Consider the following 24441-nt stretch of genomic DNA (forward strand, 5'->3'; position numbering starts at 1 on the left):
ATTGTTGAGCATCCAAGGTCTCCTAAGAGATCTCCTGATGGCCTCTGCTGATCTCATCAGGTGCATCACCTTTTATGCACCAATTCAAATTTCCTCTTCCCCTACCTTTACTATTCTCTTTGCAAGGGTGGATCAGTAACAGGGGGAAGGGGACATAAATTTAGGATTCATACCAGAACCATAAAGAGGGAGGTTAGGAGAATTTTTTTTTAAAAACAGAAATATGGAACGAGTTTCCACCATTGGCTATTGAAGCTATATCAATCATGACATTTAAAAGGGAATTAGACAGATACTTGAAAAGAAAAATATTATAGGGTACAGGAAAATGGGATTAGAGTTGGTAGCTCTCATGTGGAGCTGGCACAGGCACAATGAGCCAAATATCTATTCTGGTGTTGATATTTCTAGGATTAGGTTAACTTTTGGAACGTCTGTCAGCTCTCTGTAAACATGACTAAGGTCTAAGTGGCTGCTGATCTCAGAAATAAGAAATTTAATCTCTTCTTTGGAATATTTATGTTTAATATTTTTAGACAGGAGCAGGGCAGCTCATTTACGATGTCAAAAAATCTAGTCGCTCCCATGGATTTTGCTTTAAATGACGTAACAGCATCATTTGCATATTCATTACATAGCAATGAATTTTCTTTTTCTGCGATATTACACTTCCACAGAAATGTTTCAGCAAATGTTTTAGTGACTCATGAAGGTGGAAGTTTTCATCAACACAAACTAGCAAAACAGCATTGCAATCCAATTGTTTTTTGTGAATAGGGGCCTTGGTTAGTATACACATTCCAGTTGCAAACAACTGTTATTGTAAATAACAGGTTCACTTTCAGTACAATATCCAGCTGAAGGTTTGTGAATAATTATCCAATTATCCAAAACCCATCTTTAATCATAGTTGATATCATTAATGAATCATATGCATCATGTTAAATATGAACAATTGAATGAGACCAAAATCCTTTGGTAATATTCTGAGAAATAATTTCTTTAAAAATATTGCAAATATTTTGATGGTTGTTTTGTTTTAATCATTATAATCTGTTAAACTTTTCACGCATCAGCGTTATTTCTCATTAATGATGAGAATCACAGATCTTAAAGAAGACAAAATTATTAAAAGAACAGTTTCCAGAATGCCACAGCTAAAGTAATTAAGAGGAAAAAATTACAATAAAATGGGAGTTTCCAGTTCATTTAAGGATCAGACTGTTCAGTAACTTATCAATATATATTAATCTTTTTCTGACGTCATGTCAGGCTGTAGTGTGAGCAGCACAGAAGCATAAGAAATAAATCAATTTAAACTGAGTTCAGCAAATGTTCTTGTTTGCTTATTGGTGAGACTTAATAATTAGTTGGTAATAATGATTGAGCTACTGTACACTGATACACGTGCTGCAATTACTCTGGTTTTACAATAAAACCAAATCAAGAAAACATCCAAATTCTTTGAAAAACTGATTTTTACATTTTTCAAAACACTGATTTTGGAAAAAAAAGAGCTCACAATTGAAGAATAGCCTTTTTAACACACTAGACTTCTTTTACACCTTCATAACTTTCCAATGCATACATTCAGTCACCAGGGTCTCTAAGGATAGAGTCACAAACAATGTAATTAGACTGTTTCACTTCAATGTTTAACCTCATTATTACACAATGTTATGTTGAGCTCAGGATGAATAAAGGGAACTCTCCCACTGTGAGAATCTCACCAAAAAATGCTGTCACCTGAAATTAAAAGTGATAACAGATGTATGGAGAGAAAGCAAAACATGTGACTAAGTTTATGAGAACTGTTCAGTCATCTGTTCAGTCTGGATTTGTTACTAATTTGTCAAAGACTATTAGGAAAACATCCTGAACATTAATTACACATTGTTATAAATGATGCAGTTGTAATATATTCGAATCACTAGGAATTCAGCAAATAGATTGGAGGATGAGGTAGGTGAATACAGTTAAGAACATGAAATAGCTACATTGTGATGTTACAGCAGAAGAAAAGCTACTGGGTGGGAAGATGGTTAAGAAAGCATAATCCTCAGAGACTGCTGGTTCACAACGAGTAATCAATATATAGACAAAGGCAAGATGGTAGTGCAAAGATGACAACAGACAGGCACAGAGGTTTTACATAATTCTTAGTTTCAAAGTTTCACACATCCTATGTTTCCAGTTTCCTTCAGATATGTAGCCACCTGCATTTGAAATGGCTACTCCGTTGGGAGGGAGACTGCAATGGTCTAGCCTGTGGACATGCTCGTGGCATAATCATTATCACTCAATGCTTCAGTCAGGAAATTCACAATTCCTTCTGGACAACTTTCTTAATCTCCAACTGAAAACTCAGCTGAGACTGACAAAAATGTGATCCTTGGGCTATCTTAAGTGCAAATGTCAAGCAAGATTGTAATCTCCAAGTCACAATTCCAGTACTGCAAGATAAAAAAAAGTGTCCTAATTCATTTTATAAAAGGATAGCTCCCACTAAAGAGGACTTTGAACAATTTCAAAGTCAGTCTTTTGTGAAAAATTTGAAACAGTTCAGCATTGGATTACATGTCAAAAAGGTCCAAAATCTGCTATGCTCTGAATAAAAATCCAACATCTGAATTAATAACCAATGCCTGAACTATGCAAGAGGGAAACAGCTTTTCCTTGCCCAGAGAACTCTTTTATTGTGTATAATTAGTAACCAAGTTCAATATTTAATTTGGCCAACCAGGTGTCTGACATGCATAGAAACCCATCACCAAGCTTCAGAATCTCCAACCCAAGCTACTGAGAACTCATAGATAGAGTTTGTGTTTGCTCAATATGAAGCACATGAATGCTTTTCCCCATAGAGACACATTCCACTCACCCAGGTCCAGAGGGCTTAGGTTTAGGCTGTCAAGAACCAAGGCTTGGAGACCATTATGTCTACACAGTGATGCTACTGGAGTTTAACCAACTAAAACCGCACAGTTTACCAACAGAGCACTAGAAAACATCCCACTGCTTGTCGAACCAGGACTACCCTACCAGTTAGAGCATTGGCCTGCAGGGTTATTTGGAGCAGAATGGGAAGAGACCCAGCTCCCGGTGATTGGTCAATCCCATTAATAAACTAGGTGACCTATCAACAGTACCCTGGAGCACTGTTGAAAAGAGAGCCCAGGTGGGGCATTTGTGGTCGGTGGAGTGTATTGGTGGCTGCACCACGTGAGAAGCTTGCATGTGTCCTGGAAATAGTAACCGGAGTAGGGTGAGGTGGAGTTTGAAAATGGTATTGTCAGATGTATGGGAACACTGATTGGACAGGTCGTGGAAAGGAGTTTTTTGACAGAATATCTATGTAGTAACTAATAGGTCATTATCAAACTTTGTGCTCACGAGTGCGGAAACTTGTCTGTGGAAGGGGCATATTAGAAATCTGGATGCGCACTGTGCCTGGATTTCCTATATACTCTACTAATGGGTGAAGCTTCTCACCAGGGTTGGAAAGTTACTGTTATAGTGTAGCCATTCAGATAAGCAATTTCATTCTTTTAAATTTACATTAGTTGCCAATTTCAAAAAGAACAAGTTAAGCATGGTTTCTTTAGAATTTTCCTTTTGTGTTGATTTTAAAAAAATATTATGCCCTGATACAAAGAAAGGTTTCAGTAAAAACTTGACTTGTGTCCAGTATTAAGTTAAATATAATCACTATGTGATAATCTTATTGCAGTTTTAATACTAGAACTAATATAGAAAGGACCTCATTGGTTTTAGCCATTTGTAACATGCACTTTTTACAGTAAGCAGCTGGATCATTACAATTTACGCAGGTAAAATACCTGTTCAAAATTTTTACAACTAATTCTCAAGATGATTTTTGAATATTAGAGATGCTCTATTTCTAACAGTCCAGCTAGTCCATCTGATGCCTTTGCTTATACAGTGAGTCAGTGAGGGAAATAGATTGCAATCGTCTAAATGGAAGCATTTTTTAAAATTTCAATTTAAAAATGGTGTTTTCCAGATTTTTTGATCCCGTATTTGTTTTGAAATCTTGCTAGAGATATGAAATTTGAACTAAAAACAATTGAATGTAACTGCTTACTGCTACCTGCTATTCAAAAGTTAATATAGACAAACACATTTCAAAAGGTATGTCTCAGTACTTCATTTATAGATTCATGTTTCAAGTATAGCAGCTTTTATGTATTCAATATACTGATTCATGACATTTTATGAAGACAAATTATCTTACCTTTACTTCCTCTTCAAAGAAAATTAGATGTCTTTCTATTTTTAATTCCTTTGGCGAATATAACAATCTTAAGTATAGGTTAATGCAAACAATATGTTCAACCTTCTCTTTGAGATCTGAACGTACCTGTGTTCATGGTGATAAGAGGACCAGCTGCTTTATTCCGGAAAATTCAGTTTACCCTGAAAAATAAATAGAATACAGCTGCTTTACTGAGTCCAGACCAAACCTTCACCAAACATGGCAATGTAAAGCAATTCAAGAATCCTTCAGTGATTTGTAACAGCAAACCATTAGATCATTCATTCTGAAAACCCTCCTACTTGAAGGAGATGGATTCCTGTCTTATTTATCGGAGTAGACAGGAATTTATGCTATTTAATGGGAATACCATCAAAGTCCTAATATTGCTGCTATATATCAGTAGAGGAATGTACATGAACATGAACAGTGGTTCAATTAATTGTACGTTATTGCATCAGATAAGTCTTTATCTAACATAATAAAAATGTTCATTATAATTCCTATACCAGAAAGTAAAATCCCACATAGAACTTAACACAGGATGCTGGGGTATATCAGCTTCTTTTGGTGCAAAAACAAAGAAATAACTATACTGTAATGTACTTCTGAACACGAATACAGTTTTCACAAGCTTTCCACAAATATATCAGAAAAAGGTGCAGCAAGTGCACTTCATTCTATAATCTATATGTGGCAGCATCGAGGAAAGGGAAGATAATTAAATGAATTGATAAGGGACACGTTAATGTCTTTCACCAGTGTAGAGAAAGAATATATTCTATAAATACATTGGTTGAGACGAATGAGATGAAATATCCTAATGGAGAAACTATTGCAAATTATCTTCAGTAATTTATTTTGTTTTTACCCCCACAATATTTAGCCAGTCTGATCATTCTACTATAATTGCAGAATGGATACAAGTATTTTTGAGAGTCTTGTTTGTGTTTTATCAGCAACATTAATCACCAAGCTACAAGAGGAATGTGTGGTATTAGAAGCAGAAAAAAAATCAATTCAGAAGTAGGTCATGGCACAAATGGATGGGGTTATTAAGTGGAATCTTGTACAAAATCACTTTTGGTCAGGATTTAGCAACTTCTTATTTCTACAGCCACCAATAAAAATATTAATGTCTTATGTTTTATTCCTTTTAAAGTTTTCTGTTAATGACAGAAAGAAAAGAGAAACAATGGTACTAATTGGAGGACATTCATAGTTCATGGCAGCTACAAACAGGACAATTTGAATAGACTTCATTGTAATGATGTTATCTTTCATTTGAATATATTACAGTACAATATATTGCAGCCTATACTTTTTATATGGATTGTATATAATTCTTCTCAATGTCCATCTCCTTCATCAAGTCCTTTCATGGACTTCAGGCACTTTAAGGGTAATGTGGACAATACCAATTTGAGGTGGAATGTCTCACTTCCATACAGCAACCATGCAGGTAAGTGTTGTAGTTTAAACCTATTTAGGAAATATAACACTAATAATATGGATCTGGTATTTTTTAAAACTATATTAGTAAGTCAGAAAATATGGGCATTAACAGATTAGTTTTCCAAAATCAGCTCCAATGATGTAAATCAAATTGATATCATTGGTTGTAGGTCACTGCTTCATACAATATCTTAATTTAGAAAACTTGAAATTACCTTTCTACTCAGTTTTCCAAGACTTCCATGGATTACTTTTTTAAAAAAATGAAATAATGAAGCCTTTAGTATACTAGTTTCCGTTAACATTTTATTCAAATTCAGACATGTTCTCGGTAGCTTACAAGTATCTACACTGCACAGAGGCTTTTGATTTTTAAATCTTGATGTTTTCAGAGACTGGAGAAAATAACTAAGATTTAGTCTTTAAAACTGCAGAGTGCCAGCATTCTTCAAATATTTCCCTCTGTCAAAGGAGAGGAGCTAGACTTGATTTTTTTTTCTAACTTGGACTTGAACCAGTGTTAGTACCACATGAAGGCGATGATGAAAACTGCTGAACAACACTGACTGGAATCTAAGCCAGGTTTAACATAAGAATGATTAATGGACACAATAATAGAAACAAAAAGCTCTAATTGTATGGAAATCATTGCTCTCTCTGCATTTTGAGAGTCCCTTGAGACGAGAACTCTCTAGTGCCCAAGTCAGCATAAAGAAGAGTCCCATGTTTGTATACCAATCCATAATCATGCACTGTATATTCATCACTGCTCTGATCTTCACCTCTTTTGCTCTGGGACTCTTTTTGGTAACCATTTTTCTGGAATGCATCTGTTACACTCTATTTTAGAAATTCACCTAAACTTAGATTTCAGTATGTGTTTGTGTTACTTTGTCATTACTTCATTGATTGCAAAATTATTTTACTTGATTGTGATTATCTTTCGGCACTGGAACAAAACGTCTCTGTTTGTTCTCTTTCCCGTGGTTTCAAATCCAAACAATAGTGCTCATGTTGGTTGTTCCTAATTTACTTGTTAAAATACTCCCTTTCTCTTAATCACTTTCTTAATGTTCTCCCCTGCTAATTGCTGTGTTTTAAAGATGTAGAGGCATCTTCTAATTTTTCATCTAATATCTCAGTCTCGGTAAGCGGTGTTTTTCATCTTTTATGTTGTTGAAAATTTTACATTTTGTGAAGTATTTCCAATGGACAAGTACTCCATTTCTTTAACCAACAACAATATTGTCAATGAGATCCAATCTTCCAACATTGCTTTGTTAGCCCACTATATACAACCATGTTCCGATGAAGTGGTTTTCAAGGTCTGGTCTTTTGCTATTGAAACAGTATCAGTGAAAGAAAAATGACCTTGATGAACACAGTTTGCTACAGTGACTCAACGTGATAGTACCACATGAAGAAGGCAGTATTGCAAACTGCTGAACAACTGACCTCAAATAACATTCTTTATCAGTCTTATTAATAATTCAAGCAAATTCTGGATGAATGTCTGCTACATAGCAAATCTCCAAAAAGATCCACACTGGATGTTAATGTAATCTCAACTCATCACTTAAGTACACCGACCAAGGCTCCCCCAGTGGCTCAAAGATAATGCCAGCATCGCTGACCAGGAATGTCGTAGGTTCACAGGACAGCAGTAGGAGTGCTACAATTGGCTCCAGCACCTTGGATTATGGAAGGGAAATTTTATACTAGAGCTCCCACTCCAGATCACTATATGGAGGACCATGCTGGAACTCTCCCATGTCTGGATGCTGGTTAAGGATAAGGATCACAACCAGGCATCACTGATGTCCTCCACAATTAAACAGACATCCACAATTAAGGATAATAGAGAAACAAAGGCCATGTGAGGACATCTGCCATCCATAGAATTGTATGAGAGTCAAAATTGGAGGAAAAAACACTGACTTAAAATTTATTCTTGGAGGAGGTGCAGAAAGTTTTTTTGAAGGTCATTGGCTGATGTGATGTCACCAAATTATCCAGATTAACAACTGTTTTTCCATGGATTATTTGATCCATTGGTCAAATTGTGATAGTATGTCAATACAAATTATACTTTAAATCTACACTGCGTAGGTGGAATTTGGCAATAGATAAACTATATTAAACACACTAACCATTAAAAAGAGGATTAGTTAATATTGTATGCTTGGACTGGGACTTTATTTATAGATGAGTTTTGTTTACGAGTGCGAGTGACCAGAAAATGGTTGGTACACTGGAATGCTATACATGCTTGAAGTATATATTTATCTGAAGTTCCCTATAATTGTAAAAACAGTGGATTCAACTCTAGACTCAACAGTAATGATGGGTACTAAAACACGAGTCTTCTAAATTCAAGTTTTATAGTATCAACATTGAAGTCAAAATATGACAGTTCTTGCACATACTCAGTGCAAATGAAACTACACTGAAAAGTTTCACCTACATTAACAAACTTGGATACAGAAGGGGCATAAAGCAGATTACCATCCTGCATTAGATGATCAGTGGTTCGATGCATCACTACCAAAGACTTTATACTCCTATTTATTATATACCAGGAATTAGACTAAAATGCTCATTGTTTTTAAGGTACCAATATTTTTTGCTTTGACTTGGCAGCTGCAATGATAGTGAATAAATCTATTGTGGTATATGCAAAGTATCAGGATATATATAGTGAGATTTTGCATCTCTATACATGGGGATACTAGTGTTATTACTAAACAAGGAACATCCCCACCGCCAAGTTCCCCTCCAAGTCACACATCACCTTGCCTTGGACATATATCATTGTTCCTTCAATATCATTGGATAAATATCCTGGAATTTCCTACCTAACACCATCATGGCAGCACAATCACCACAAGAACTGCACTGATTGAAGGAGAAGGCCCATCACTACCTTTTCAGGTCAACTACAGTTGGGCAATAAATGCAGCCCACATCCCAACTAACGTAGTCTGCCCCTTTAAGGCCACTGGTTACATACTGCCTATGGAGAAGTAATCTAAATAGGTACTCAAGTCAATTAGAAGTAGTTTCTCTGGATTGTCAGCTGCTTGGATCCTCTCCTTCTTTTAATAATCTCTTCAGGTTATGTTAAAGTAAGAAGAAAAAAAAAATCAGAAAATAGCGACATTTCTTCCTCTTTTTGTATCCCTATTTTTAACAGATTGTATAAAACACCAAGAAAGAAAAACCTTGCACATCTCTCATGATGTCCCAAAATGGTTCATATGCAATGAATTACTTTGAAGTGCCGTCACTATACAAGTTATAACTGAACAAAGTGTCCTATCTGGAAAGTGACAGATGCTGTCAAAATTTTTATGTAAATAGATTTGTCCCAAAGTTTCCTTCTAAAGAAGATAGCAACCACAGAGCATCCTTAAGCCGAGAGGATCATGTGACTGTGCTGTGAAGTTCTTCATGCAAACTCTTAGTTCATGCAAGTGAGACTACACTAGCTTGAGCCTTGTGAGATCGAGAAGCATGTTAGAACAGTGTTGTCCAAGACATTAGCCACATGTAGTTAATTAGGAATCCTGATATGGTTAATTGCATTTCTGATTAGTAAGTAAAAAAATATTAGTAATGGACACTGTTGTTGGGCATGCGATCTCAATACTCATATTCACTTGCCATATGCATGTGTACTTCAACCTTTTTTCGTGTTTGTTGGTAAAATGGTGAGACAAAAAGCAGAGTGTGAGTGTTTAATCGTTGTGAGTACTTTGCTTCCTTGGTTACTGAATGGTGGTGCTGTTTGTTAAGTAAATATATACCTGAGTACATTTACCTGTATTGTGTGTAAGGCGCTTTCTACTAAAATTAACACATGGCTAAAATGGTGTCTCTGTAGCCAGTGTCTCTGACCTGTGGCTATTCAGCAATTTCTATTGGACAACACTGTTAGAAGGCTGAAATTCTACTGTTAGTATTACTGACACACAAAGGTCTAAAAAATATTTCTTTTTTACTAGTTATGTTTTTTTAAAATTCGTTCATGGGATGTGGGCATCCCTGGGGGGCCAGCATTTATTGCCCATCCCTAATTGCCCTCGAGAAGGTGGTGGTGAGCCGCTGCCTTGAACCGCTGCAGTCAGTGTGGTGAAGGTTCTCCCACAGTGCTGTTGGATAGGGAGTTCCAGGATTTTGACCCAGTGACAATGAAGGAACGGCGATATATTTCCAAGTCGGGATTGTGTGTGACTTGGAGGGAAACGTGCAGGTGGTGTTGTTCCCATGTGCCTGCTGCTCTTGTCCTTCTAGGTGGTAGAGGTCGCGGGTTTGGGAGGTGCTGTCGAAGAAGCCTTGGCGAGTTGTTGCAGTGCATCCTGTGGATGGTACACATTGCAGCCACTGTGCGCCGGTGGTGAAGGGAGTGAATGTTTAGGGTGGTGGATGGGGTGCCATCAAGCGAGCTGCTTTGTCCTGGTCCTGTTATCTACAATATAAAGAACAAGAAGCAAAAAGAAAATACTGTATGCTACATACTTTTAAGTGCAAGATTCTCCAAATCAAACTATTATTATATGTACAAAAAAGTCTTGGATCCAGCGCATGTCTGGGCACAACAGATGTCACCCTTTTTAAAAAAGATTGTTTTGCATCTGCAACAAAGAAAAAGCAAGCCAACCATTTTATGATGGTTGCTTCTGACTTTGGAGACAGCCAGAGATTTCAAGAGAAGCAATCAACCACTAACTGATCTCAGGACATCAAGAGGAATAGGACTCTAATTAATCTCAGAACCTATTAGACATTGTGGTCTTAAAAGGGACGCATCTTCATCTTGGCAGCAGAACAATTAATTGTGCATCACATGTTATCAGAGGGAGGCGAGGTTGAAAGCCAAGTGTAGCAGGGTGTTTGGCTATTTCCACACATACAGACAATGTGGCAATCTGATGCTGTACTGCACTGCCACCCATCTGCTACTGCTTACCCTTGCAAATATGTGCTAACCTTTGTGCCTCTCGCCTTTTTCTAGGACCTTTAGGTGACTCAGGTCCTGCAAGCATATAGGCTGAGGAAGAGAATCATCCCGAAGATGCACTGTCATTCACTCTAGCCCTTCCGAGCACCAGCACTGAAATCAGCATCCCATAGTGAGTGAGTTAGAGGGGTCTGCACTGGGTGATTAATCAAGGACAAATAAGCAGCAGGTGCAGGTGAAAAGGATAGCCCAGGAAATGGGTCACCAGAGGGCAAGTGCTCATTCTAGCTCTGCCGAAAAGGACAGAAATGAAGACTTAGGGGCCCAGCTTTTAAAAGAAAAACGCTTTCTGTGCACCAGTTGCTGAACATTAGACTGCCTGTCAGAGAGCCTCTGTAATATGTCGGAGAGTGTGGAGCAGTTTACCACCAACTTTTGTGGGGTTCTGGTGCATGGTACCAACACTCTAGTCAACCATGGAGTGGGGCATTCCCCCCTCCCCCTTTACCCCCTCCAATCCTCTCAGTTCAAGTTGGCACTCTCCTGCCCCAGTTAATGCTAGCACTCTCTTCCCCCTTCCTCTGTTAAAGCTGCAAGCTGTCCCCTTTTTTTTCCCCCCCATTCCCTATCAATTAATGCTGGTACTGTTTTTTCCTCTTCTGCCTCAAAATACTATTCCCAGCTTCTCTCTTCCTCCAAAAGCACTACCTCCGGCTACTGCTCCCTTCACTCTCCCCTTCATTGTCAACAAAAATAATAATAGGATTTGGCAGAGTCAACATGGATTTATGAAAGGGAAATCATGTTTGACAAACCGATTGGAGTTCTTTGAGGATGTTACTAGTAGAATAGATAAGGGGAACCGGTGGATGTGGTGTATTTGGATTTTCAGGAGGCTTTCAATAAGATCCCACACAGGAGGTTAGTGAACAAAGTTAGAGCACATGGAATTGGGGGTAATATACTGGCATGGATTGAGAATTAGTTAACAGACAGAAAACGGAGAGTAGGAATAAACAGGTCTTTTTCAGGTTGGCAGACAGTAACCAGTGGGGTACCGCAGGGATCGGTGGTTGGGCCCCAGCTATTCACAATATATATCAATGATTTGGATGAGAGGACCAAATGTAATATTTCCACGTTTGCTGATGACACAAAACTAGGTGGGAATGTGAGTTGTGAGGAAGATGCAAAGAGGCTTCAAGGGGATATAGACAGGCTTAGTGAGTGGGCAAGAACATGGCAGATGGAATATAATGTGGAAAAATGTGAAGTTATCCACGTTGGTAGGAAAAACAGAAATGCAGAGTATTTTTTAAATGGAGAGAGATTGGGAAATGTTGATGTTCAAAGGGACCCGAGTGTCGTACAAGTCACTGAAAGCTAACATGCCGACAATGTGGAAAATTGCCCAGTTATGTCCTGTCCACAAAAAGCAGAACAAATCCAATCCGACCAATTACCGCCCCATCAGTCAATCATCAGCAAGGTTTCGTCGACAGTGCTATCAAGCGGCACTTACTCACCAATAACCTGCTCACCGATGCTCAGTTTGGGTTCCGCCAGGACCACTCGGCTCCAGACCTCATTACAGCCTTGGTCCAAACATGGACAAAAGACCTCAATTCCAGAGGTGAGGTGAGAGTGACTGCCCTTGACATCAAGACAGCATTTGACCCAGTGTGGCACCAAGGGGCCCTGGTAAAATTGAAGTCAATGGGAATCAGGAGGAAAACTCTCCAGTGGCTGGAGTCATACCTAACACAAAGGAAGATGGTAGTGGTTGTTGGAGGCCAATCATCTCAGCCCCAGGACATTGCTGCAGGAGTTCCTCAGGGCAGTGTCCTAGGCCCAACCATCTTCAGCTGCTTCATCAATGACCTTCCCTTCATCATAAAGGTCAGAAATGGGGATGTTTGCTGATGATTGCACAGTGTTCAGTTCCATTCGCAGCCCCTCAAATAATGAAGCAGTCCGAGCCCGCATGCAGCAAGACCTGGACAACATCCAGGCTTGGGCCGATAAGTGGCAAGTATCATTCGCACCAGACAAGTGCCAGGCAATGATCATCTCCAACAAGAGAGAGTCAAACCACCTCCCCTTGACATTCAACAACATTACCATCGCCGAATCCCCCATCATCAACATCCTGGGGTCCACCATTGACCAGAAACTTAACTGGACCAGCCACATAAATACTGTGGCTACAAGAGCAGGTCAGGGGCTGGGTATTCTGCGGCAAATGACGCCCCTCCTGACTCCCCAAATCCTTTCCACCACTTACAAGGCGCAAGTCAGGAGTGTGATGGAATACTCTCCACTTGCCTGGATGAGTGCAGCTCCAACAACACTCAAGAAGCTTGACACCATCCAGGACAATGTAACCCGCTTGATTGGCACCCCATCCACCACCTTAATATTCACTCCCTTCACCACTGGCGCACCGTGGCTGCAGTGTGTATTCTCTACCACAGAGGGTTGTGGAGGCTCAGTCATTGTGCACATTCAAAACAGAGATCGATTGATTTCTAGATATTAAAGGCATCAAGGGATATGGGGATAGTGCAGGAAAATGGCATAGAGGTGGAGGATCAGCCATGATCTTGTTGAATGGCAGAACAGGCTTGAGGGGCCGGATGGCTCTAACAATTTCCCTTTCATTGCCATCCATTTCTCCTATTACCCCCTTTTATTTCCACTTTCCCTCTCCGCACAGAGTACCCCTGCTACCTACATCCAGCCATTAGTTAATAGAAGGGATTCCAGCCGCTACAAACTGGCAAGAACTCCTGTTCGCATAAGGATTAACACCTACAGTATGCAAGGAGCAGAATCTCTTCTGCTCAAAAGAAGTGGCGCTGTATTTGCCCTTAAACGCTGACACGTGGATTTGGCCTCTGAAAAGCTGACAATGCATGATCATGAAATGCAAAGCATGGATTGTCTGAAAAGCACCTTGACCAAATGGGAAAAACCGGAGAACCCTCAAAGAAATAAACAAGGCAAGGCTCTGGTTAATCGTTTTTAGGATCTCCAAAATTACAGGAGGAGAGGACAGATAATATAATCTCAATATTTTTATTTTAAAAAGAGAGTGAAACATAAATCAAGGAGCTATGGACCAGTCTAACTGGTAATAAAGGAAGTACTGGAGAATATTTACAGAATCAATATACATCTAACGAGCTTAGAAGGAGTAGTCAGCATGCTTTTAGGATCAATAGGTCATGCCTTACTCACCAACTGGAATTCTTTAAGAAGATAACTGAATCAACTGAATAAGGTTATCTACTGGATTTAATTTACTTAGGTTTTCAGAAGGCATTTAATACAGTTTTGCACCTCTGGTCTTAGAAGGCAAAGGCATTTGGAATTAAAGGCAAATTGTTGAGATAACTGGATTGAAAATCGACTCAACAGACTGCCGAGGCCTATTTTGGTTCATCTATTGTTTACACTGTTCAAAAATATTAAGTAAGGTATTTCTAGTAATATAAAATTAGCTGTTGAGACAAAATGATGTGGCTCGGTGATTAGTATAGAGAGGACTGCATTCAAAGTGCTCCAGACAAATTTAAATGGATGAGCGAAGAAATGATTGATAGTATTTAACATGGATAAAAGCAAGTTATTGTACATTAGTCCAGGCAACATATTTTACAGAATTCATGCATGTTCTTTGGAAAAGAATAAGGATTTGGTTGTAACTATTAACCAGTCAATGTGAAACTTATCATCAACAACGCTAAGCGAGTACTGGGTTGCTTCTCAAGGGCATTTCATTATATATTAACATTTATTTTAACTCTAAAATACATTGGTAAGGCTTTGTGAAATATTCTGTCAAGCAATCTATCTTCGATAAAGATGACTCTGGGACTGAAATGTTTAAGTTATGAGGGTAGATATACAGAATTGAAGTTTTCATTGCAGAAACTGATTGTAAAGGGAATGAACTAGGCTTTAAAATGGTAAAAGGTATGAATAATGTAAAGATACATAGGCTATTTATTTCTGTGGCTGTAAGTACAAAATTCATCCTGCTCAAGCATGCTCAGAGACTAGAAAAATGTTCTTATGTACATATGGGGGATACACTTGCAATAAAAGAGGTAAATGTTATGTTGATGAACTCCCTTAAATGGAAATGGGCAAATATCTGGTTAATACAACTACTTACATTTACACAGGGCCTTATGCCCAAATGTCTCTATTTTTCAAGTGCAGTGATGGTTACATAGATGTGTACAGGAGTGGAAAAAGCCATTGGTCTCCATCTGACCAGTCTCAAAAGTTCAAAAAAATAACATGGTATATTCATATATTTTATCCCTCTCAATTACTACTTCTGCCAAAAAATATCCAGCTCCCTTTTGAATTTGATGACATAATTAAACTAAACTGTCTGTTCAGCTTATCTCTTCAGAGTTCAAGTTCATGCCCCTGGTTACAGTTATGGTTGCGTCAAACAATTGATTAAGATTCATTTTATCTATACCCTTTACATTCTTAAGTATTTAAATGCAGCAGGCATTGCATGACAGCCGTGTCCACAAACAGCAATGAGTTATTGAGTAGTCATTGAGAAAGGAATGTCGGTCAATCACGGGAAGAACTACCTGCTTTTATCCCCCCAAATAGTGCCATGGGATCTTACAAGTTCCTGATGGGAGTTTAGTACTCTCTCATGTTGTGAGCTCAAAACCTGATTATAGTACTCAAAACTACAACCTTCTAATTCAGAGGCAAGAATGCCAACAATTCAGCCAAACTGAAGCTCAAGAGGGTAGGATTAAAAGGTTGTAAGGATTATATATATGTAAGAAAGATAAAGGCTATTCAACAATGTTGGGCAACTTAAACCTAATCAACAAAATGTTTTTAGCGCACAGTGGAGACGTTGGGTTTGACTTTCTATGGGAGTGACCACTGTAATTTTGGGAAGATCCGGGAAACCCCGGATAATTGGTTTCTCTGGGGCTTTTACATCGTTTCTCTGGGGCTTTTGCAGATCTGCCATTGAAGTTACTACAGTCGATCAGGAGATTGATGAAAATTGATGCCAATTCATCTTAGAGAATCTAGGATGTGTCTTGCGTCCGTTTGTTGTCCCTCGTAGACTTGAGCAGCTAGAACTCAAGAGTTGTGGCTCCACTATTGTATACAATGCAGCAAAGCTCAACTAGAAGAAAAATAAATAACACTTGTTTTGATTTAGGATTTTGCTGCGCAAGGATATGTTGGAAAGATACTTTGCAATATGTCCATATAAATCCAATGATGATAACTTTAGGCAATTGGTAAGTGTGTGTTAGTTATGCAAATACATTTGTGCAGTTTGTATTGAAGTCCAATGGTATTTTGACACATGAAAGAACTTTAGGAATGCCACAGGCGTTTTGGATAAACAAGTCATTAAAGAGCTTGAAAAAAATGTCAAAAAACAGCAGACAGCAAGAAAACAGATTTAAAGAAAATATAAACACTCAATATAGTTTCATACATTGAACTAATTTTATTGTACTAGGAGTCAGTGATGTCTAATTTAACATGAGGATTTCCTAAATAAAAACTTAATTATGGAGGTATCAGCCTTCGCTCAGTGGTAGCATTCTCGCCTGAGGCAGAAGGTTCAAGCCCCACTCCTGAGACTTGAGTACACAATCTAGGCTAACACGCCAGTGTCAGATGAAACATTAAACCGTAGCCCTGTCTGCTCTCAGGCGGATGTAAAGGATCCCACGGCACTAGGCAAAGAGCAGGGGAGTTCTCCCAATGTCCTGGCCAACAATTATCCCTCAACCAACTCCTAAAACAGACATTCATTTATTTCTTTGCTATTTGTGCGCAAATTGGCCGACATGATTCCTACATTACTGACTACATTTCAAATGTACTTCATTGGCTGTAAAGCACTTTGGAACGTCCTGAAAGGCGCTATATAAATGCAAGTCTTTTTAAAAAAAATCCTTCTAGACATAAAGATGGAGCACTAAATTGGTTGGCAATAAATTCCCTTTTATAGTGTTATAACTGCACGTGCAATGTATAATCTACAATCTATTCCAATATATTCTAGAGTACAAATGAGATCAAAAGACATGTCTTATCTGAAGCCTTTATTTTCTTGCCAATTGTCTTCTTCTCTTCTTTCATGATGGCATTGATTCCTTACTGGGACATGATTCCCAGGGCACCCGTTGTTACCTCAACTCAAATGACTATTATTTATGAGAGCGCCTTGACGGCGAGTGTTGTAGTCTATTTAACTGTGGGGGCTTTACAGGTTAGCTTGACCTCACCAGATATTAACACATGCAAACTTCCAGTAAGGTTCCTGGATAGCGATCAAGAGCAGGAACCTTGACTGACTTCCTTCCCCAACCTAGGGACACTGAGGCCAATTCAGGTGCCACCACCACTACCAAACCTATTGACATCAGTTAACTCAGCACAGATCAGATATTTTACCTGGGATGTTTCTGGTCCATTTGATTCAACTACTAACTGGATAAATTCACCGTGCCGTCAGGGGAGCTCTGAATTCATAGCAAATAGTTTATTTTGTACAAAGTAGCAAATCAAGAAACAACTAAACTAATAAATGATGGAAACAGAAACACTTACCAGAAAAAGATGATATTTTTAGTTTAAGTAGCTTTTTTTCAATCCCCAAATTAATCTGAAAGTAGTTTCTGTCCATGAAGTTACAGGAACACCAAGTAGGTTCTATAAAGCTCATTCAGCCAATGGTGCATTTTTCAGTCGCACTCAGCTCTATTTACCTTCTCCACAAAACACAGGCAAAATACCTTCACGAGTGTCAGATAAGCTAATCAAGGAAACATGTTCACTTATGTATCAAAGTTTCCAAGGTGTCACAATGCATCATTTCCCTGGAATATTAAATACCACTTACACAATGCATGAAGTATTTCAACCTTGGTCAAGATCTTGAAAACAAAAATGCAGCAACTCAATTGTAGTTAGATGTGTAATTCTATCTTTGCTCTAGCCTTGGTAAGATGATATATTTTACACTACGTTAGGCGACTGGTTACATAGATTTGACTTGTTCAATTGCTGGCCTTTATGTAATACAAATATGTTTAAAACAAAATGTCATTCAAATCAGGCCTGTCACCAAACATAGGCTAGCAAATGGATATTCAAGTACAACCTGTTGTTGAAGACTAAATATTCACCACTCGTTCTCATCAAACAATAATACAAAGACAGTTGGCACCAGTTATAAATGTATATGCAAACATTTTGAGCATTCATATACAAGAGTTGCAGTTTAAAAGGGAGGCAATTGCATAATGGCTTTCACTCAAAGAAACAGAAAAGTAAGAAAATATATCCCATATCAAATAATATGGAAAGCAAAGATATCCGGTCACACCTCATGATAGCTAACTAGAACAGGTATTTAATTGAATGGTTCTATAGTATTCACTAATTCTAATCTAAAAATGTTTTATTTTCTAATCCCCTCCGCACATCCACCCCCCTCTCTTCCTTTAAACTCACCTCTTTGACTAATCTTTTGATCACCCTTCCTAACAGCTCCATCTTTGGCTTGGTGTCCATTCTTCTGCCTCTGTGACGCGTGTTGGGATATCTTTCTACATTAAGGGCGCTATATAAATGTTTCTTGTTGGAGCTATGGTAGTGGTAGCTTCTTATAGGCCAATACATGGAAAATGGTTTTGATCGTGTAAAATACAGCAAGTTCCACAGAACTCAAAATATTTCTACATTTATCAGGATTTGTAAAAGGGACATTCTCCTTTAACTTAAGGAACAGGCAACTATGAAGCACAGCAAATGTGGACTGTAGCAATGCACTCGAAAGGGAAATGGACAGGAAAGGGCAGAGACTTTGGCCAGCTTGTTCTTAGTTGTGAATATTGCTCAAAGATATCACATATCAGTACCCATATTCTGTTGGCATCTGACAGTCTGACAAAGGCATATCTCCGGGCTGACAAAATCAGGTGAAAGTCTTTCATATTTCTACTAAATTTAACCCAAGGATGCAATAAACCAGGGTTTGGTGAAATTTGCCGGTTTGTAGAATATAAAAGAGGGTAGGAAGAACACACAAACATTTAGCTTATCTGTCTTTCTTGTACACAAACCACATTAAATTCTCCCTCTTGCGTTGGTGTCAAAGTAATAAGCCTGTGCTCCCTGTTGAATCCAGAATCTGCCCATGTCCTTTTCTAATGCATTACACTTCACATTAGTCTGTTTGTTAAGTCAAAAGGAGAATGTTACTCAGGAGGAGTGGAGGAAGGAAACTACTTTCAGCATCACAATGATGTCCAACCAGGGTGGTAGGCAATGCTGGTTTTACATCCTACATGAGATTTTCATCGACAAAAGGAAAGCCAGATTACTACAAGCAACTAATACGAACTTGCCCAGGCCTGGAAGTCCTGCCACTGGGTGGGAGTTTGTAATGGTTAATGTTTCAATCGTCCGTTGGTATTCAGCAGCCCAATTAGCAACGCCAAACAGCATGATTTACTGCAGAAAGATATCATTTATGATTCACGCATGTTTCTGGAATTAGGTGCCAAGGTCAGACTTTTCATGCTCATTTCTTACCCCCACTTTTATGATACTATTGTTTTTGAAAACACAAAGCACTACTCACAAAATGAATGGTTTCTATGTGGAAAATGCTTAGCTCAACTTAATACAACTATTAACTAAAGTAATAGAAGGGGGACTTGGAAACATTTTTTCCTGCCTAACACCTCATGGAACAGGTTCAACAATTCAAGTGGAAAATATTAAAAGGAGTCTATTACATATTAGTAAGAGACAGAGTATATGCCAAGTAATTGGAACACTTATTTAAAGAGACAGTCCTTCATTACCTATTCATCAGCAGTATCTGCTTAATAGGAATGGCAACAACTTGCATTTATATCGTGTCTTTAACGTAGTAGAACATCCCAAGGTATTTCACAGGAGCGTTATCAATCAAAATTTGATACCGAGCCTCATAGGAGGTATTAGGAAAGGTGACCAAAAGCTAGGTCAAAAAGGTAGGTTTTAAGGAGCATCTTAAAAAGGAGGAGAGAGAGGTAGAGTGACAGAGAAGTTTAGGGAGGGAGTTCCAGAGCTTAGGGACTAGGCAGCTGAAGGCACGGCTGCCAATGGTGGAGCAATGAAAATCGGGAACAGGCAAGAGGCCAGAATTGGAGGTCTGAAGAAAACTTGCAGGGATGTAGGGCTTAAGGAGGTTACAGAGATAGGGAGGGGCAAGGCCATGGAGGGAATTGAAAACATGGCAGACAATTTTAATATCGAGGTATTGCTGGATCAGGAGCCAATGTAGGTCAGGGAGCACAGGGGTGAAAGGTGAATGGGACTTGGTCCAAGTTTGGATACGGGCAGCAGAGTTTTGGATGAGCTCAAGTTTATGGAGGGTGCAAGGTGGCCAGGAGAGTATTGGAATAGTCAAGTCTGGAGATAACAAAGGCAGGAATGAAGTTTTCAGCAGCAGATGCACTAAGCTAGGGGCGGGGACAGCAATGTTATGGAGATGGAAGTAGGTGGTCTTCGTGATGGAGAGAATATGGGGTCAGAAGCTCAGCTCAGTGTCAAATTGGATGCCAAGGTTGTGAATGGTCTGATTCAGCCTCAGACACAGTGGCCAGGAAGAGGGATGGAGTTGGTGACTAGGGAATGGAGTTTGTGATATGGAGAGAAGGTAATGGCTTCGGTCTTCCCAATATTTAATTGGAAGAAATTTCTGTTCATCCAATACTGGATATTGGACAAGCAATGTGACAAATCAGAGGCAGTGAAGGGTCGAGAGATGTGGTGGTGAGCTAGAGCTAGGTGTCGTCAACGTACACGTGGAAACTGACGCTGTGTTTTTGGATGATGTTGCTGAGGGGCAGCATGTAGATGAGAAATAGGAGGGGCCAAGGATAGAACCTTGGGGGACTCGAGGTAACAGTGCAACAGCAGGAAGAGAAGCCAATGCAGATGATTCTCTGGCTATGACTGGATAGATAGGAATGGAACCAGTCGAGGGCAGTTCCACCCTGCTGGATGAAGGAGGATGGTGTGGTCAACCATGTCAAAGGCTGCAGTGAGGTCGAGAAGGATGAGGAGGGATAGTTTACCACAGTCACAAAGGACGTCATTTGTGACTTTGATAAGGGCCGTTTCAATGCAGTGACTGGCGGAAACCTGATTGGAGGAGTTCAAACATGGAATTGTGGGAAAGATGGGCATGGATTTGGAAGGAGACAACATGGTCAAGGACTTGAAAGGAAGGTTGGAGATGGGGACAGTGGTTTCCAAGGGCAGAAGGGTCAAGGGTGGGCTTTTTCTTTTTTTGAGGGGGGGGTGTTGGCGGCAAATTTGAAGGGGAGAGGGGGCAGTACCTGAGGACAGGGAGGTGAGATCATTGTTTTCTTACCACAAAAGGTGTTCCTACTAAAAGTACTTGAAAATGTTCGTGTAAGTTCTAGGATGTGATTGAACAAATTGGAATCTCGTTCATATAAAAAGTTTTAAATTCCTCAAGGGGCAGTGATTGTCAGTTTCATTTCATGTATTTACAGTTTTATAGGGTGCATCTCAGCGGTCTGAGATGTAACAAAATAAAAACCTATCCACTGTTGGCAATATTATAAGAACCTTTCATTGCGTGCAGCAGATGAAATTATTCTGACTTTGACTACCTAAAATAGCAATAGAATTTATGCTGTGGGTATCCCGATAAGATAAATCATGGCCAATCATGGAGGTCAGAATCAAATGCTGCCACACTCTAAGTAAATGTCAGGTTGGATCATGCGAACATGAAGAGGCAGAGATAACTGTACAGGCTGGTAATAAGAATAGTAATGTCCTGATCTGTGAGCCTTTCATTTTTATAAATAGATAGATGAATCAAAATGATTCATTAGTTGCTACCAGAAAGGGAGTGCTAAAGTTAGATGATATTTTAACAAGACTCACAATTGCATTTGTATAAAATCATCTTGTAAATTCATACCAATTTCACAGTTCCAATAATGTGTTTTCTGAATTAAACTTCTATTGTGTTGATAAAATGATAAAAATGTATGACTGTGTTTTCTGCACAAAACACAAATATTGTATGTCATATCTATTTATTATAGTCATCTAACTATATAAAAGTTTTCATCTGGTTCACAGTGTCAACTGCAGAAATGATATGAAACATTTTTTCTATACAAATTCAATAGTCTACTTGTGGGTTCACAAAATATTACAGAAAAGTTCACCAATTGTGATTTGTAATTTTTTTTAAAATGTCAATTGCAGAAAATAGTGGAAGTAGTGACCTCATTGCTCATGCATTATTTAATAAATATATTTTATTACATCTAATTAGTATCTGATATATCCTCTTGCTTAGCCAGTTCTGGTTATTAGTGACTTATTATGTAGGCAAATATAGCTATTCTACACAGCGCAAGATCCCAAAACACCAATGACATAAATGAACAATTAATCTTTTTTGGTGGTGTAGGCTGAGGAAAGAATGTTGGCACATTGGAGAAGAGTAGAGTTCTCCCAAACAGTGCCATGGAATCTTTAATGTTCAACTGAACAGAACAGGCAGAGAGGTAAAGTTTAATGTCTCATCCAAAAGGTGGAACATCCAACAATTCAGCACTCTCTCAGTACTATGCTAGAGTCCATGTGGGTTCAGATTATATGCTCAAATTCTGGAGTGGGATTTAAACCTAAAACAGTGTACCTCAGAGGCAAGATAGCTACCAAATGAGCCAAGTTAACGCTAGCCTGGGATGACCTAAAGTGCCAGCCAGTTAAATTCTCAGCCTTAATTGAGCATTCCACAGCAAGGTTGTAAATCTGCCCACTTAAAAACAGCACTAAAGAAAGCAAGGATTTAAAGTATTATTAAAATTATAGCCTGTTATAGTTTGAGGTTTTTCAACAGGACAACAAATACTCACAGTAAATTTCTGAACAAAAGTACTAATTAGTAGGCGAAGCACACTGGCTGATTCAGTGCCTGAAGTCTAGAAATACACTTATCTTTTCTAATATGAACCAGGACCATTCATTCATGTGCACCTTTCCCTGCATCTCTCCACCACTGCTTCATGTAGCCATATCTCTTCATTCAGCTGGAAGTCAGGGTACTCTGAGCTATAAACTGGAAGTCTGGGCTAAAGATTCCTACAGAACTGGAAGGACAGGGTACTCTGCACTATAGATTCCTTTGGCTGCAAGGACTTGGTAGCCTAGGCTATAGATTCCTACAGAACTGGAAGGACAGGATAGTTAGATTCCTTCTTTGATGCATGTGCATCATTTGCCAAAAAAGAAGTGCACCTCTGTGGCACAGCATTGGTCCTTCCAGCATTTTGTTCTTGTTGAGGTGAAGTCTTATTCTGATCATACCTAGCCAAAAAACTAACCCAAAAGTAGGGCAGTCAAGGCCGGCTGGAGTCTGATACTCTACCTCTGGTGTTATTCGACCATTCGTAGCCAATTTATTATTCTAATTGTAATAGTAGCAATACAAATAATTTCAGTTTTCCTGCCCATGGTAATCATGCTTGCTTCAGTCTTGACAATATCAACCCCTGAAGGCCCATTTAGCTATCTTGACCATGTGTGTTCTCTTCCCAACTACTTAGGAAGGCATGAATTTTAATCAGTGGCATGTGGGTTATGCACCTGAATTTCTGGAGACTATATTTCAAGAAAATATTCAACGGTGACTAGAGTTTGTTCCACCATTAAATCATCAACTGTTCCTCATTCGATCTTCTCCCCATTTCTTTTTGATATTCATAATGGTGAAAGTGATCAAACCTCTATGTGGTATTTTGCTGTAATAACCACTGTCCTTTGAATGTGCCCCTCAGCTCTTATGCTCAATCTCTGAGCCAGACATTGGTCATTGTGGTGAACATACCAACTTTGGGGCACTCCCTCAATTTACTTGCGGTCATTATCCCACATAATAGAAGATATCCTACATTCACAAAGCTGCACCTCCACTTCAGCTGCTGATTTTCACTTACCACAGCAAACCTCCATTCAGTGTTAACTTCCTTTTCTTACTCATCAACAGGCCTTCTGCCCACCCCACCCACGCACAGACATTATCTCCAGAGCTTTGCTACTGTTTGCGAGCAGCTCAATTTAATCCACAATCTCAAAGTTTATGAGGGAGGGAAGCTGTTTTAAGAATGGCTGTAAAATAGCATAAGGATCTTTAATTCTCTGGTAAAATCAGACAGCAAGATAAGAAACACATTCCAAATAATATTGGAAAACAAAATAAAATTCTGCAGATTGGCACATTAACAAGGTCATCACTGAATGCATCAAATGTTCCAGACAGTACAAACTAGAATTGGTTGCATTTCTGGTGTATGGCAGCATTTTTAAAAAGCTCAGGGTCAATTGTAGAGCATTAATACTGCTTTCATATGTCCAATAGATGACTGTACAGCATAAATCATATCTGAAAGCTGAAGATGGTTTACATTTAAACAGACAAGAGTCAGCATGATAATGAAAACTACTGTGATTTTCCTGGTAATCAGATCGCTATGCAATTAATGGCACCATCAAACATTACCTATACCCACAAAACCTGTTATTTACTAAAGACAGGTAAACAAGAAATATATAATTAGTCTTTTTTTTTTATTCGTTCACGGGATGTGGGCGTCGCTGGCAAGGCCGGCATTTATTGCCCATC

General features: G+C 38.8%; 1 protein-coding gene across 1 annotated transcript in view; it reads right to left on the reverse strand.

The window, feature by feature from the left end:
- sorbs2b (sorbin and SH3 domain containing 2b) overlaps positions 1 to 24441 on the reverse strand; it is a 259709-nt gene that overhangs the window by 166898 nt on the left and 68370 nt on the right. Inside the window, exon 2 of the mRNA XM_067982104.1 lies at positions 4382 to 4437. Coding sequence (XP_067838205.1) covers positions 4382 to 4391 — 10 coding nt within the window. The 5' untranslated portion in view covers positions 4392 to 4437. The remainder of the gene's footprint in view (positions 1 to 4381; positions 4438 to 24441) is intronic.

This window comes from Heptranchias perlo, chromosome 4 (genome assembly GCF_035084215.1).
Source record: "Heptranchias perlo isolate sHepPer1 chromosome 4, sHepPer1.hap1, whole genome shotgun sequence".
Classification (NCBI taxonomy): domain Eukaryota; kingdom Metazoa; phylum Chordata; class Chondrichthyes; order Hexanchiformes; family Hexanchidae; genus Heptranchias; species Heptranchias perlo.